We start from the raw sequence: 17,645 nt of genomic DNA, 5'->3' as shown, positions 1-17,645 counted from the left end.
GACACCTTTAAAAATAGTTACATTTTCTATAACTTACAACTATTCTACAAAATCAAGTGATTTGGAGTTGCTTTAATTCTAAATCTTTTATGTTAAAAAGAAATTATGACATTTGATAGGTGCTTACTAGCACTTTGCTGCTCATTTGACCAAATTTTTGTCCTTCAAAAGATAGTATTTTTATACAATTCATCACAGCAAGCATTGGAAAGTTTGGCCAGACTTTAGTCATGTTTATATACACTCCCATGAATCAGGAACGAAAATGAAGGAATTCAGTTGTCTTTAGATTTATAATTTTTAATTTTCTCAACTACTCATTTTTTAATATCATATTCATAGCTTGGGGAATCAGATTATTTAGCTACATTGCTTAAAGGTGCTGGTGACTATCAAAACCTGTGGCTATCCATACTTCTTCACTATAACACCCTTTGTTACACTGTTCTCACAGCACACAATTCCTTTCAGCTGAAATTTTATCATTTTAAAATGCAAATTCATTTATCAAACAGGATGACAAGGAGGATAAACAGATCATTTTATCTCCAACATCTTTTGTTAAGAGAAAATGGCCGACTATACAAAGCCAACTAGTGGAATGGTGGTGCAGCAACAATCTTGCACTCAATATCAGTAAGACGAAAGAGCTGGTTGTGGACTTCAGGAAGGGTAAGATGAAGGAGCACATACCAATCCTCATAGAGGGATCAGAAGTGGAGAGGGTGAGCAGCTTCAAGTTCCCCAGTGTCAAGATCTCTGAGGATCTAATCTGGTCTCAACATATCAATGTAGTCATAAAGAAGACAAGACAGTGGTTATTTTAGGAGTTTGCAGAGATTTGGCATGTCAACAAATACTCTCAGAATCTTCTATAGTTGCACCGTGGAGAGCATTCTGACAGGCTGCATCACTGTCTGGTATGGAGGGGCTACTGCACAGGACTGAAAGAAGCTGCAGAAGGTTGTAAATCTAGTCAGCTCCATCTTGGGCACTAGTACCCAGGACATCTTTAGGGAGTGGTGTCTCAGAAAGGCAGCGTCCATTATTAAGGACCTCCAGCACCCAGGGCATGCCCTTTTCTCACTGTTACCATTAGGTAGGAGATACAAAAGCCTGAAGGCACACACTCAGCGATTCAGGAACAACTTCTTCCCCTTTGCCATCCAATTCCTAAATGGTCATTGAAGCTTTGGACACTATCTCATTTTTTTAATATACAGTATTTGTTTTCGCACATTTTAAATAATCTATTCAATATATGCAATTGATTTACTTGTTTATTTATTATTATGTTTTATTTTATTCATTTTTTTCTCTCTCTCTGCTGGATTAAGTATTGCTGCTGCTAAGTTAACAAATTTCACGTCACATGCCGGTGATAAAAAACCTGATTCTGATTGATTCTGATACTTACTCATGGTATATGCCTGCTTTAGAATCAGAATCAGGTTTATTATCACTTTCAATGTTGTGAAATTTGTTGTTTTGTGGCAGCATAACATTGCAATACATAATAATAAAATAAACTAAATTACAAGAAGAAATTATATACAGTGTACAAATTAAGTAAGCAGTGCAAAAAGAAGAAAAAAAAGTGAGGTAGTGTTCATGGGATCATTATTCATTCAGAAATCTGATTGTGGAGGGGAAGGAGCTGCTCCCAAAATGTTGAGTGTGTCTTCAGGTTCTTGTATCTCCTCCTCAATGGTAGCAATGAGAAGAAGGCATGTCCTGAGTAATGGGGGGGGGGGCGGGGGTCTTAAATCATGGATGCCGCCTTCTTGCAGCTTTTTCTGATTCTGTGCAATCCACACCATGCCATCATTTCGAATGCTCTCCATAGTACACCTGTAAAAATTTGCAAGAGTCTTTGGTAACATACCCATTCTCCTCAAACTCCTAATGTAATATTGCCCCAGTAATGCCTTCTTTGTAATTCCATCAATATTTTGGATCCAGGATAGATCTTCAGAGATGTTGACACCCAGGAACTCGAAACTGCTCATCCTTTCCACTGCTGATCCCTCAAAGAGGACTGGCATTTGTTCCCTCAGCTTCCCCTTCCTGAAGTCCACAATCAATTCCTTGGTCCACCTTGGATGACTGTAGTCCAGTAGCACTTACATCCATTGTGATCAAGTGCCTTGAGAGGATACTGATGAAACATTTCAACTCCTGGCTGAGAAACTACTTGGGTCCACCCCAATTTGCCTACCAGCACAACAGGTCCACAGCAGATGCCATATCATTGGCTCTTCACTCAACCCTGGAATATCTGGACAGCAAAAATACATATATCAGGATGTTCTTTATCAACTACAACTTGGGATTCAATATTTTCATCCCCTCAAAACTAATCAATAAGCTTCAAGAGGTTGACCTCCTTGTGCAATTGGCTCTTCGATTTCCTCAACTGCAGAACCTAGTAAATTCAGATTGGCAACAACATCTAATCCACGATCTCCATCAGCATGGGTGCACCACAAGGCTGTATGCTCAGCACGCTGCTCTACTCACTTTACACTTATGACTGTGAAGCAAAGCACAGCTTCAATGCCATATATAAGTTTGCTGATGACACTGTCATGTGACCAATTCAAAGGTGAAGACAAATCAGTATATAGGAGGGAACTTAAAAATCTGGCTGAGTGGTGTTACAACAATGACTTCTTACTCAGTGTCAGCAAGACCAAGGACCTGATTGTTGACTTCATGAAGAGGAAACCAGAGGTCCATGAGACAGAGGGATCAGAGGTGGAGAGGGTCAGCAGCGTTAAATTCCTATGTTATTATTTCAGGTGATCGGTCATGGGCCCAGTATGCAAGTGCAATTATGAAAAAAAGCATGGCAGTGCCTCTACTTCCTTAATAGTTTAATAAAGATTTGACATGATATTTAAAACTATGACAAACTTCTATAGAAGTCCGGTGGAGAGGACATTGACTGGTTGCATCATGGCCTGGAATGGTAACACCAATGCCTTTAAATAGAAAATCCTACAAAAAGTAATAGATATGGCCCAGTACACCTCCATTGAGCACATCTACATGGAACATTGTCACAGGAAAGAAGCATTCACCATCAAATATTTCCACAACTGAGGCCATGGTGAGCTCCTCTCGCTGCTGCCGTCAGGAAGAAGGTACTCGAGCCTCAAGACCCACACCACCAGGTTTGGGAACAGTTATTACCCCTCAGCCATCAGGCTCTTGAACCAAAGCAAATTACTTTACTCAACTTCACTCGTCCCATCACTGAACTGTTCCCACAACCTATGGACTCACTTCCAAAGACTCTTCGTCTCATGTTCACAATATTTATTGTTTATTTATTATTATTATTGTTTTGTATTTGCAGTTTGTTGTATTTTGCACACTGGCCATCCGTTCAACACGTTGAGTGCGGGCTTTCATTGATTCTATTATGGTTATTGGATACATTGAGTATGCCTGCAAAAAAACAAATCTCAGGGTTGCATGTGGTGACCATATGTGTACTTAGATCATTAATTTACTTAGAAATTTGATCTTACTGTCAATGAGTGCAAGGTTGTTGTTGCGACACCAATCAGCTGAGCTATCTTACTTCTGTATGCCTCCTCGCCACCATCTCAAATTCTGGCAATAATGGTTGTGTCATTGGCCAATTTATAAATGGCGTTTGAGCTATGCCCAGGCACGCAGTCATGAGTGTAGAGAAAGTGGAGAGTGGACGAAGCACACACCTTCAAGGTGCATCAGCATTGATTGTCAATGAGGAGGAGATGTTATTTCAGACCCACACTGACTATGGTCTCCCAGTCACACAAAAGTCAAGGATGCAGTTGCAGAGGGAGCTACAGAACCCGTTGTTTTGGAGGTTGTCGATTAGCACAGGGGCGCCTACAGGACTGCTTTGAATCGGTGGACTGGACTGTATTCAGGGATTCATCTTCTAATCTGGATGAGTATGCTGCAGTTGTTACCGACTTCATTAAAACCTGTGAGGGTGAGGGTGTGCCTACAAAGAAGACAACACCAGACCATTCACCTCCTTCCTCATGTCCATTCAGGGCCCCAAGCAGTCCTTGAAGGTGAGGTAACATTCGCAAATCTATTGCCTATTGTATCTGATACTCCCAATGTGGATTCCTCTACATTGGTGAGATCCGATATAAATGGCTTTGTCAAGCACCTCGATTCCATCCACTAAAAGTAAAATTTTACAGTGGCCAACGATTTTAATTCCTATCCCGCCATGCCAGTCCATGGTCTCCTCTTCTGCCACAATGAGGTCACCCTCAGGGTGGAGGAGCAACACCTCATATTCCATCGAGGTAGCCTCAAACCTGATGGCATGAACATCACTTTCTCCTTAGTGTTTTTTTCCTCTTCTTTTCCCCACCCCTTCCCTCTTTTATTCCTCACTCTGGCCTTTTATCTCTTCTTCTCACCTACCTATCGTTTCCCCTGCTCCTCCTCCTCCTTTCCTTTCTCCCATGGTCCACTCTCTCCGATCAGATTACTGCTTCTCCAGCCCTTTACCTTTTCCACCCATCTGGTTTCACCTACCACTTTCTAGCTTGTCCTCCTTCCCCTCCTCCCACCTTTTTTTAATTCTGGCATCTTTCCTCTTCCTTTTCAGTCCTGATGAAGTGTCTTGACCCAAAATGTTGACCGTTTATTTATTTTCATAGATGCTGCCTGCCCTACTGAGTTCTTATTACAGCAGCTAAGGGCTCTTCATCTCAGCATTTGAACAAATGCAAAACAAAAAAAAAGGAAGACAACTTCACTCACAATTGATGCATAGAAAGTGCACATCTTAATGGACAAGTCCACTGCTGACAGATGAAAGAGAAGATGAGCTTTTGTTGGAAGCAAGCTATGGATCTAGATATAACATCAACATTGCTGCACTGAGTGAAAGTCACCTGGCAGATGAAAGAGTGGTTGTGGTATACATTCTCCTTGAGCAGTTGAAGTAGGGAAGAACATAGAGGCGCAGGTGTTGACTTTGCCATCAAGACTAAACTTTAGCAGTTTAACGCATCCCCCCAAGGGAATGAATGATAGGTTCATGACTTTACAACAGCCATTGGAGGATAAATAAAATGCTATTCTGGTTATGATCTTTACTCCCACAACAACAAATGTTGATGAAGCCAAAGAATGTTTTATTTATTTTATTTAAAGATAGAGTGTGAAAAAGGCTCTTCTGGCCCAACAACCCACCTATTTAACCTCAGTCTAATCACAGCATACTTCTCCGTGGATTGTCATCTTGTCGCGGTGGAGATGCTTGTGTGGTCCTGTGACCCGAGAGCAATGCTGTCTGGAGCTATGCTCCTGGTAGGGTCATCCATGGCGGTAAGGTCGAGGGTGAGGTCCCTGACAAAGAACAATCCAAGACCTCAACGGTGGAACAGGCGGATGAAGTTTCTTCGAACTCAACGGCTGTGAAGGCAGGTGAAGACTGCAACAAATCCATCAACTCCAATCGTCGTGGTTTCCATGCCATTGGAATCAGTTGGTTGATTTGTGAAGTATCGTGTGCTTCTTGGAGTGCAATATCAAATACACATTAAACAAATACACGCACAGGCGTCTTCACTCTGTGGGCCACTTCTTCAGAACAAAGACCATCATCCTCGACCTCGAGGGATAGCCACGACGACGACGAATCACAGCATAATTTACAATGACCAATTAACCCACTAACCAGTGCATCATTGGACTGTGGGAAGAAACCGAACACCCGGAGGAAACCATGCACACATGGAAGAACACACAAATCTTCTTACAGAGGATGCCGGAAATGAACTCCGACACCACAAGCTGTAATAGCATTGTGCTAACCGCTACACTACTATGGTGCCATGAAGATCTGGACTCTGATCACAGGAGTAACTAGGTCAAAGAAATTTACCATTCTTGGCAACTTCAGTTCAGGAGTTACAACAGACCACAGGCAAAATCGAAGTTTGAAAATGTTATACTTTCACCGCTACCCAAATTGTGCAAGACGGATGATCTAATCATAACCAAATACCATCTTCCAACAACCAAGTTATCACAAAGCTTTTTGGATGCATCCAGGCACTAAGCACTGGTATCTAATGGACAACATTATTGTTAGGAGAAAAGATAAGTAAGACACAAGATTGAATAATGCCATATGTGGGGTGCAGCTTGTTGGACAGATCACAGGCTCATTTTCTCCAAACTCCACATCTAAACTAAGAAGCAGCACTTTCTCAAGATCAATCAATGCTGAAGTCAATAGTAGTACAGTCAAGTTCAAGTTTATTGTCATGTAGTCTTACCCATGTAAAGAGTTAAACAAAACAACATTCCTCAGGGACCAAGTTGAAAAATACAGTACATATATCATTACAGCACATAAAATATTAACAGATAAAAATGTATTCTGTAGATGTACAAGTTGACAAAGAGTGCATATACAACATATAGTTAAATATACGCCAGTGGTACTGCTAATGGTGCTGTCATAAATAATATGTACTGGGTGGTTGCAGTGTTCGGCGGTCTCAGCCTCGGGGAAGAAGCGATTACCCAGCCTAACAGTACTTGTTCTTACACCGCTGTACCTTCTGCCTGACAGTAGAAAGGTCAGAGAGATCGTGGGACGAATAGGAGGTGTCCTTGACAACGCTGAGGGCTCTGTGAACACAGCGCCTCTGGTGTGTGTCCTGGATGGGTGGGGTGGGAAAGAGAAAAATGTAATGATTCTCTCAGCAGTCTTCACAATCCGTTGCAGTCTTCTGGTTAGTTGCCTTATAATTCCCATACCAGATGGTGATACAGCTGGTCAAGGACACTCTTGATGGTGCTCTGGTAAAATATAGATAGAATGGGGTGGGGAGCCTCCCTCACCTCAATCTCCTCGGTAAGTGGAGGTGCAGCTGTACTTTCTTGATTAAAGAGGTGGTGCTGAGGGACCAGGTGACATCATCCAAAACTTGGTACTCCTTCCTCTCTTTCAGTCAGGAGCCGTTGATGTGCATTTGGGAGTGGCCAGCCTGTATCTATCTCCACAATCATCTCTTTAGTTTTGTCCATGTTGAGGCTCAAGTTGTTGTGTTCACAAGCAGATCTACCTCCTCTCTGCATTGTTCTGCTTCTCTCCTCATTGTTGCTGATGAGGCCAATCACCGTTGTGTCAACAGTGAACATAAAGAAGTGGTTAGTGCTAGATCCAGTGAGCCATGCATCAGCAGTGGGTGAGCACGCAGCCCTGGGTCACTGATGCTCAGCTTGATTGAGCTTGAGATGTTGCTGTCAACAGAAACTGACTGAGATATCTCCATAAAGAAGTCCAAGATCCAGTTACAGAAGGAGGTGTTGAGACCCAACAGGGACAGATTACCCATCAGCTTCTGAGGGATGATCATACTGAACGCTGAACTGAAGACAATGAACAGCCTTCTGATGTAGGAGATACCATTCTCCAGGTGGGACAGGACTGAGTAGAAGGCAGAGGCTATCACATCATCAGTAGACTGTTTTGGGTAATATGCAAACTGGAAGGGGTTCAACATAGCAGGAAGGCAGGACTTAATGCAGTTCGTGACCAACTACTCAAAACACATCATTATTATTGAGGTCGGTGCCACTGGACAGGAGCTTGGAAGACTGTGGGAATGAAAAGGAATCATCCCACAGACCAAGCCAAAAAAAGATTATGTTGTTATCATACCCACTTTACTGTATGCTTGCAAGGCATGGATAGTAGACAGCAGACATGCCAGACTGCTCAATCAATTCTACATAACTTGTCTGCACAGGATATTCCACATTGAGTGGCAAGACAAGATTCCCGACACACAGATTCCGTCAAAAATTAAAGCTGTTCAGCATTTACAGTGCTGAAAGAATCAGATCAGAACAGCAGGACATGTCAGAAGAATGCCTGATAACAGAATACAGAAGCAACTACTTTATAGTCATAGTCATACTTCATTGATCCGGGGGGGGGGAATTGGTTTTCGTTACAGTTGTACCATAAATAATAAATAGTAATAAAACCCTAAGTAGTTACGGACCAAGGGAAAATGGTTATGCAGTGGACAGAAGAAATTCTCTTAGGATATCTCTGAAGAGCTTCAACACTGACACACACCACTGGGAACTAAAAGCACTGGACTGCCCTGTTTGGCATACCCACATTAAAAACATTCCTCATTTATATGAAAAAGCTAGAATAGGGGAAACAAAGAGGAAAAGAGAATCACCTGAAAATCAAGAATGACTAATGCAACAGCCTCCCAATACTCTGTCAGCTGTGCGAAAGCAGCTATGAGCCCAGACTGGTCTAATCAGCCATTTCCATACACATCACTGTACTATAAGCTAGATATCATGGTGTTATTCAAGAACAAACTAGATATTATGGTGTTGTCAGTTGCTGATTACTTTAATTTTCACACACTTGCTGACACCAACACGGGCCTAAATCCTGTAAAGCAATCCCCCATTTCAAATGTCTGATAATGTTTGTTTCTGTTAATTATTTTAAAGGTAGCTACTATCCACCATTATGTTTCAATAAGGCCTGATTATTTCCCTGACAGATATGAATATACTTCATTGTTACCTACCCTTGGCTTTCATCTAATTTGTCTTCACCTTTATCCGTTGAACCATTTTCCTTTAGAGTGCAATTTCTTCCTGAAGACAAAGTAATTCATCCTTGAATATTCAAAAATGATGAAACTACAAAGTTGGCATACTGAACCAAAGATCACTGTGTCAAATCAGATTACCAAATTCAAAATTTAACAAGCATAATTCACTTATTAATTAAAATAAATTTTAAGAATCAAGAATATATGTTACAAATCATCAATGACCTTCATTCTAACCAATATCCAATATTATCACTAAATTTAATTTTGACTACTGAATTTTTTTTAAACGAGGGAACTACAGAAAACAGAAAATAGAAATCAAAATCCTAAGATTTTGAGCTCCAGCATGGTGTAAAGGAAGAATTACCTCTCCTCAAATGTGAGCAACATTGAATTAGACTGAATTGGAGCTTCTAGACCCTTAAACATATAGCTCATTGATTCTTGAAGACAATGTTATTAGGCTGCCCAAAGGATACCAAGTTATCGTAAAACTATTTCAGGTCTTCGAATCTGAAGCATTCATTGTGTCATCTTGCATAATGTATGTTTTTTTTGTGAATGTTTGTACTTGATGCTGCTGTAAGTAATTTTTTCAATGCACCTGTACATTCACATACTCGTGCATTTGACTTTGGAGGAAGTTCTTTGAGGATAAGTGTTAGCAAAGTTTATAGGAAATTTAATGGAGTTTTAAAACAAATTCTATCATGGGGTATGGATGTTGCTATTCATTCCAAGGACAGTTATGAGGGTAGTTAAGATCCAACTACTTTGTTGTGGGTCTGAAGCTAGGTAGATGAGACTGGATAAATTTGACAGTTATTACTCTGAAAGAACTCAATGAAACAACAGCATCTTTCCAACAATCACTATAGATTTTACTCCACATTATTTAATTAGTGAAATTCAAAATTTCATGGTTACTCTGGCAGTATTAAAAGTTAATATTTTTGGACCATTAGTCCAAACCTGAAGTGCTACTACACCCTGAAATTATATGGAAGTAATGATAACAGTAGAGGGAAAAACTGGTAAGTGGGTCTGTAACCAAACAATACAAATTTGAAATAATTGGCAATAATCCAAAGGAGAAATTAGAATATTTCTAAATATAGCAACTTGTTATGGTCTGGTTTGCAACATCTGATGGAGTTTTAGAATAAATCATAAAAGGTATAAGAGAAATTCTATGTATAATTAAAAAGGGGAAATTTGCAGAGCTGGATTGAAAATTATTTCAAAGTATCAAATGAGACAGAAATGGTTGAATAGCTTCTTTCTGTGCTCTATGATGCTATGTGGTTTTCAGGCACTATTCAGCAAGCCACAAACTATAAAGGTAAAAGTTCATGTTTTCAACAAAATAATTAATGAAAATGAATTCATACCTTTGATATCCAAATAAATATTCTAAATATTTTATCCTGTTCAACAAGCTTAGTTTATTTAAATAAAATAATATATATAAAGAATCAGTTAATGAAAAAAAAACCTTGAAATATAAAAGAAAAACTCCTTGCAGACATAACTAACCTGATATGGAAGTGCTGTTCTGCACTGCAGATAACCGAGTTTTTTCATCATCTTCATTGTCCAAAAGCGATGATTTAATATATGTGGTCAATGATTTAGATGGCTTCCCTTCACATTTGTTTTCATCACAAATATGGGGCATGATTCCATTGCCTCTCAGCTCTTCAAATCTCTTGGCACACTGCAAATAATTTAAACCTTGGCTTCAAAAATAAGTCATAGCTATTTCAGTGTGCCCCTATAGCAACTCAGATTCTGCCCTCAGAAATTAAATTTGTTTGATGAGTATAAAGTAGCTCATTTGCCCAATGATTTTGAATAAAGGATCATCCCTCACATTAACACAAATGCAGTTTTACATGTCCATTCTTGCCATATTTTCCTTTATAACCCTCTCCTTCAATCACCTAAGCCAATCTTAACAACTGGTATATCTTTGCTTAAATCACTAACTTCAACAGTGTATTGCACAACATCACAAATCAGTCAAGAGATAATTTATCCTGTTCGGTCTTCAATATCGCTTTCTTAATATTATAAAATTGTCACATTTTAAATCTTTCAATTCTAGTAAACTGTTATCATTAATACCAACCCTTAATAATTTTAGCATATTTCAAATCTCATTCTTCCCACTTTATTATAATAGTTCACTTTGTTTTTTTTAATTAATGAGATACTCATTTCCCTAATACAAAAGGCTTTCTGTGTTGGATACCCAACCAATTTCCATTTACTTTTCCTACACTCATTAACTTTGCATGAGAAGTACTGCCTCATATTAGGCACACAGTATTGACTGTATTCTTCCTAATTACATAGATTTAAGCTGAATCTTCAAATATTTGGTTATTAAAATCTTTCTGCACATTTATTAATATTTAATTCTCTGGTCAGTTCTTTATTATAATAGAAATTAGTTCTATTATTTTACTCCTTAAGATAATACAATTCATCTTGGATCTATAACAAAAGTGACTCAGAACCTCTCATGTAAACTATTACCCTTTAAAGAATAGATCAATTATTTTTCACCAATATGATCTTCTTATCCCTGGAAGAATTAACAGCTGGAAATTCCTATGATGAGACAATCAGGTTGTTCTTCATTACACACCGAAATATTTAACAAAAATACAAGAAAATCTAATCAATATACAAGAAATATACCATAGAAGTTACACTGCTGACACAAGCCAAGATAAATGACATAAATTTCATTCTTCTAAATGACACTATAAAATCAATATAGAAGTCTAAGCAAAATGTATCTGAATTATAACTGGTCTTGATTACTTTCCAATGCTTTCTACAAACCAGTTCACATTTTCAATTCCCATTGTTAATTTAGTAAGTTATAGTCTCATGTTACACTATTTCTTAAATATTAACATTAATTTTCCTGTAATTGTGAACTAAGAACTTTTCAAAACCATTCCACCAGATTTATTTGTTATTTAAAGTTTAACTGCGGTGCCTTTTTGGTTAAAAAAAAAATCATTGCTCAGTGCAATAAGTTACCAAAACTTCGCAGTACAAATCTCCTGTATTTTATAACAGTGATATTAAGTTTATAATGAACAACTAGAATATCCTTCCATACAAGTTTTATAGATGTTATAGGCATAGTTTTAAAAAAAGTAAGAAAACCTTTCAGGAATTGACTAGGTCTCTAACAAACAATTTTTGGCTAATAGGAAATTATTAATAAAATAACATGTAATAACCTACTTTGTTAGTTGGGTGTTAAAATATTTTATAAATCAGAAATACTTATGGAAAAGTCAATCTAAATCAAATTAATTTAAATTTCATTACATTAAGGATATTTTTGGTCTGGTATTTTTGAGATACCAGTCTATCAGACTACTAGACTTTGAGCTCAACAGTCAATGCTCCTAACAATAAAATGGCTAGCTGATAATGTAACATTACTTTTGACTGGAGAAGTAAAAATGAGAATTGTTCTTATACCTCAAAAGGCAAAATGATAACTTACAATACCTGTTTGGCTGTGACTCCTGGTATGAGTTTAGCTACTCCTTCCCAGGTGATAGGCTGGGCTACTCCTAACATAGAGCGGAGAATCATGTCCAGCACCAATCCTTGCTTCTCATAAAGAAATGGGGTATTTACTGAACTCGCATGACTCATCCTGTTTTCTACTAAACTGAGAAAAAGTAGCAACTTAGTTAAAAATAATTTTATACTAAAAGTAGCATTATGAGTTATTGCAGGTAGACCCAGCTGGATTTGTATTTTTAGTTAATTTAGCATAGCCAGTTATATGTGCACAGAGGTGGTTGCTAGACAATTAGGTACTGCACAAAATTAAAATTTATGTTGCTAGATTCAAGTATATTTGTAATTTATAGAGTGCTAATAATATTCTAAACATACATGAGAGAAACAAAGTAAACCACTGTTGTTTGAAAACATATCACCGGTATACTGGACACACAGCAAAACAGCAATTGATCTAGAAAGATATTCAAATTCCATCATTGAAGAAAGCTGGGGAATATTAATTAAATTAAGAAAGTTAGTATTAATAATGGGACAACCTTCTGGAAATGAAATCTGATATCCACACTCAGATTCACCTATAATGCTTTTTCAGACCCAGAGTTATGTAAACCACCTTTTTGAAATGGTCCAGCATGGCAATTGGCTCAAGGGACACTTGGGGATAGATAATAAGTACTGGCCTTTGACAGCAGATTAAAAAAATTAAATTCCTAGTAAAAGGATTTTTAATATCATTTAGCATGGGCACAGGCCCCTTGGCCCAGCTGGTTCATCTTGATCAAGATGCCTACCTAAGCTAGTCACATTTGCCCTCATTTAGCACATATTTATTTCCTATCCTATCCCAATTGTAAAAGAAATTAAATAAAGAGATGTAAAATGGTAAGAATTCCTATTAATAAGCAACACCATTACTTCCAAGAGTAAAACTCCCTACACAAACTAGTATAACAAGGAAATAAAAGTTCCTTTGTAATTAATTTGATGATGGCTACACTTCTCAAAAGGCAGCCTAGATGCGGAATTGCCATGGTGCAACACACTTTTACCCTCTATAATTACTATAACCTTAATTTATTTTATCAGTGTCCATAATTCTTGTTTCTCAAGTGTGATCCCTTGGCTGCTTTGAGTGTTATTGGCTCACTCATTCATGACATATAATACAGCAAAACGTCTATATTGACATTGCAGGCAAATGAGCAGATCAGTATTTAACAATTTTGCTGCCAATACATACTTATAATCAATTATAAAACAAATTTGAAATTACTAACCTCTTTAACCAAAATGCACTGTTACATGATTGTGGCAGCAGTACCTGAACAAAAACAGAGATTTCAAAGGGATATAGGGCCATGGGTAATTAAAGAGGTAGAGTGAAAGAAGGCAAAAGAGGATCTGAAAACAAAGGTGCAAATTTAAAAGGGAATCTTTAAGCCAGAGTCCATCAAGCTCAGTATCCAGGAGATGTTGCATATACACAACTTGGTGCAAGTTATGACACTGCCAGCAGTTCTGGACGACAAACTTAGGAATGAGATTTCTTGATAAGAAATTAATAACTAATCCCACTATAAATTCTCTTCTGAAGGCCATGTATCTTTCTTGCATTCAAGATCTGTCCACTTTCCCCCATACCTCATCCATCCCTATGCCATGCATTTCATTTCCTAACAACATAGCTTTTCTAGCTAATCTCCTCATTCTTTCATAAAGTAAAAGTAATTTTCAAATGAAAGAGTCATTTTCTCTCTATTAACTCCCTCAGCAAGTTATTTTAATTCCTCTTTGGCCTTTGCTGCTATGGAAGAAACCTGCACATCAGTGGAGGCTTACTAGCAAATGTTTCAAAAGGCATTTGATAAGTAATCCATTAATAGATCTATAGAGAAAATATGAGTGCATGGTATCAAAGGGACTAGTAACATGAATATATTGATTAGGCAAGGGACAGGACCGGACACTGAATTTCTTATTGGAAACAAGTACAGTGTCCCAAAATTGGTAAAGTCACCATTGTTTTTCTAGCTTCATACTAAAGATCTGGAGTTGGGACACTGGACAGCCATTTCTGAAGTTTGCAAATGATTCAAATCTTAGTAGCAATAATAACAATGATTTAGACAGTTGAGATGGGAAGGACCATTGCCTATCCACATTGTTTCTTCCAAATTACTTCAATCCAGTGAAATAATTAGGGAGAAACAATGTGGATAGGCAGAATAATCTAACATTATTTTGAGGGAATTCTGATGCAATAGCAAAGGGGCCTGAAAAAGCAAATACAAATTTTTGAACATGCTGAGAAAAGTTTGTTAGAAGTTTTAAAAAAACCATACACATGAAACATTTGGTGTTACAGGGAAGAAGCATAGAAAATACATACAAGTCATACTAAAACTTAATGATATAATCTGGGATGGAGTGCAGCATAAATTATCAAAGTGATTCATGGACCTCAAAAGACAAAGTACAAGCACAGTCTATATAAAAAAAAACAGGATTGCATTCTTTGGAATTTGAAAGGTTCCAAAATGCAGGTGAATTTTAGGAAAAGTAGCTACTTCTGCTAATTGTGTAGGCTACAATTTGAGGCCATTACCTAAAAATTAGTCAGGCCTTTGAAGAACAAAGATGAGAGGCAATTTTACATGCAGAAGGTGCTACAGTTTTCAAAAAAAGGCAGTTTTTTAAAATTATAATCGAATTCTTGCTAGTCAGAAGTAATGACAGAATATGGAGGGAAGAGCAAGTTACAGATTGGACATGAACTCACCGAAAAGTAAAACTGGGTCAAGACTCTAAGAGCATTTCTGTTCCTCTGCTTTTAAAGCAGACAGAACCCAGTCACCTAGTGGCTACCTCAATGATTTGTAAAAGATTAGTGGGAACACCAAAATTATGTTTTGACACAGAAAAGTAGGGACTTTTTTTTCTTTGGCAGTGAGATGATAAAGAAAGTCAAATGATTTTAAATATTTTAAAAGTTTGTTATTTAAATTCATTAAACTTGAATATGCTATATTTTAAATATAAAAGAACTCAAAAAGAAAATGAAAAATTATTCACAATGAAGGGTAGTTATGTTTGGCAATGTACCAAATCAGATATTGTAGGAAATTTGAAAAGGCAATTGGACACTCCATGATTAGAACTAACTTGCAGGATTAGGCTGTGGGAGTAAACAGAAAACCTTGGCACAGCCATAACTGTGGTGTGGAATTACACAGTTCTCTCTCAAGACTTTCCTGTTATCCTTCCTTGGCAAGTTATCTAAACTTTCTATGGCTTTACTGTTCTTCTATTAGATTTTTAAATCACAAATGCTTTGTCTACATATTATCTTTAAGTAAACATCAATTTGCAACATACAAAAGGGCTGCAATATGCTACACTATCAATAGAAAATGGGGAAATTATAGAGCAAATATTGTTTAAACGTTCTAAATTTTGTATTAATGCATGTTGTTTCGTGTGATCACTGGACTACAACCCTGAATGAAAGCTGTACTCTTCATATTCTGGCCTTTCTGTTACGCCTGATTTTAAATCTCTCTATAATTGAGTTTTGCTTTCAGCTGCAAGACCCTAACCTCTTCCAAATCCTCTACACTTCCCTTCCTTTGAAACATGCCTTTGTGTCTAAGCTTTGGTCATTTGTCTTAATACTATCTAACTGCTTGTTCCAAATTTTGATAAATAACATGTTCTTGCAAAACACCTTGACATTCTACCAGATTGTAGGTGCTCTATAAATAAAAATTATAACATCCTTCAGAGGTGGAAATCTACAATTCCTTATTAGGACCGTCTGAATGTGACTTCAGTCCCACTTCAATTTAATTAGCACAGAACTATCCTGATTGAATGTATTGCAATCTGCAAGTCATTCCATTATATCAATAATCTAGGAAAAATGATACATTATGAGTACGTCCCAGAATAAGTAACAAAATACGATTTTCACTATGCTTTCCCGTTAAAATACAAACTGAGATCGAATACATCCTTAGTTGTAAATTTACTTAAATAGGGGCCAAAGAACAGTACAAATTGGATTAGGAGAAATGTCCTGTCTCAGAAACCTATGCTCAAGGATTATATGTACACTAAATCCTATTTTAAACTCGTGCCTTTAACAATAAATGTGCTTTCTGTCACGCTTAAAATACATGAATAATTATATATCCATATATTCGGGTGCTCCACAATCATATGGGCCACTGGGCCATAAATAATAAAGCATTGCCATATTTACACTAACCCGAGCTACCGCCGGTAGACTGAAGGACTGCACTGTCAGAGGGGCTGACACTCTCAATACGATTTAAACTAGAAGACTGAATTGCCGTGGTTCCATTGAGACTCCTTACAGACGTCGACAGACGAGTGATAACACAGAATTTAAACTTGAACGGTACAACCCACTTCACTCAAAACTACTTGTCTAGTATAGCCAAACGACATCGTGTCCTCTCCTCCACCTCAACAGCACCAACTCACAGCGGCGGCTGTGAAGCCAATCGGTGGTTTATCCCTGTTCCTTCTGCTCGAACTGCAGCAAATACGCCAACTACATACCGCCGCAAAACTACATCCTCTAAATTCGCAGTGCTATTTCTTTAATGGTTTTTTTAAAAGGCGTATCTTCCTTGTATTGCTACCCAGTTCCAGCCATTACTCCACAATGCCTGCACCAAACATGCATCAGATCAACCGCCCGGACGAACAAGCGCAGGAGGGCCAAACTTGCCCTTCTGATTGGCATACCGAGCAACCAATCAAAGGCAAGATTCACCCTGGCAACGGGAAGGGGGCGGAAGCTCTACGAACGGGGGCCGACATTGGTCCAATTGGCGCGCCAGATTGCGGGCGGGGCTTTTGGGCCGGCGGTTGATTGGCAGCGAAGGCGTCTGGTTTTACGCGTCGCAGTATTCAGCTTTCCCTTGGCTCTGCGGACCGGAGCCGCAGTGCAGCAAGGTCGGCGTTCGGGTAACTAGGCAACCGCACTGTGAGAGGAGCTCAATGCGGAAAAGAAGGCCGTGGTTATGAAAGGAGGTTTTAGTCAGTCGTTCTGATTGGGGGGGGTCTGTCTCTCAGAAAGTTCTCAAAGTGTACTGAGCTGCCAGTATTTTAGGGTAAATGACAGGTAAATGATTTCAAAAGTCCTTCAATGCGACTCCAGGCTTTGGGGAATCTCTAAAGCGAACTATGCAAGCACCCTTTTAGAGTTGTAATTAACTCGTCATTATCATCATCATTATTTGCCGCGTCGTATAACCGTGGGCGATCATTTGTCTTTAATCATGATTGTTCTTGGCAGATTTTTCTGCAGAAGTGATTTACCAATGCTTTCTTTTGGGCAGTTTCTTTAATAGACGGGTGACCCCCCCCCCCACCCCCACCCCCACACCCCACCCCACCAGCGGTCAGAGATTGTCTGCC

At 38.4% G+C, this 17,645-nt stretch overlaps 1 protein-coding gene across 11 annotated transcripts in view; it reads right to left on the bottom strand.

Moving 5' to 3' along the window:
* Positions 1-16,943, bottom strand: part of sanbr (SANT and BTB domain regulator of CSR) — a 66,893-nt gene extending 49,950 nt beyond the window's left edge. For 2 of the 11 annotated variants that reach the window (XM_063055970.1, XM_063055976.1), the window contains exons 1-5: positions 16,465-16,943; positions 13,475-13,518; positions 12,174-12,334; positions 10,170-10,350; positions 8,604-8,673 (exon numbers count right to left, since the gene is read on the bottom strand). In XM_063055970.1, coding sequence (XP_062912040.1) covers positions 8,604-8,673; positions 10,170-10,350; positions 12,174-12,323 — 401 coding nt within the window. In that variant the 5' untranslated portion in view covers positions 12,324-12,334; positions 13,475-13,518; positions 16,465-16,943. Of the gene's footprint in view, positions 1-8,603; positions 8,674-10,169; positions 10,351-12,168; positions 12,340-13,474; positions 13,519-16,464 lie in introns of those variants that run through there. The other 9 variants (XM_063055973.1, XM_063055971.1, XM_063055972.1 and 6 more) reach the window with 9 other exon arrangements.
* Positions 16,944-17,645: the final 702 nt, after the last annotated feature.

This window comes from Mobula hypostoma, chromosome 8, assembly GCF_963921235.1.
Source record: "Mobula hypostoma chromosome 8, sMobHyp1.1, whole genome shotgun sequence".
Classification (NCBI taxonomy): Eukaryota; Metazoa; Chordata; class Chondrichthyes; order Myliobatiformes; family Myliobatidae; genus Mobula; species Mobula hypostoma.
This window is presented reverse-complemented; position numbering and strand designations above follow the sequence as displayed.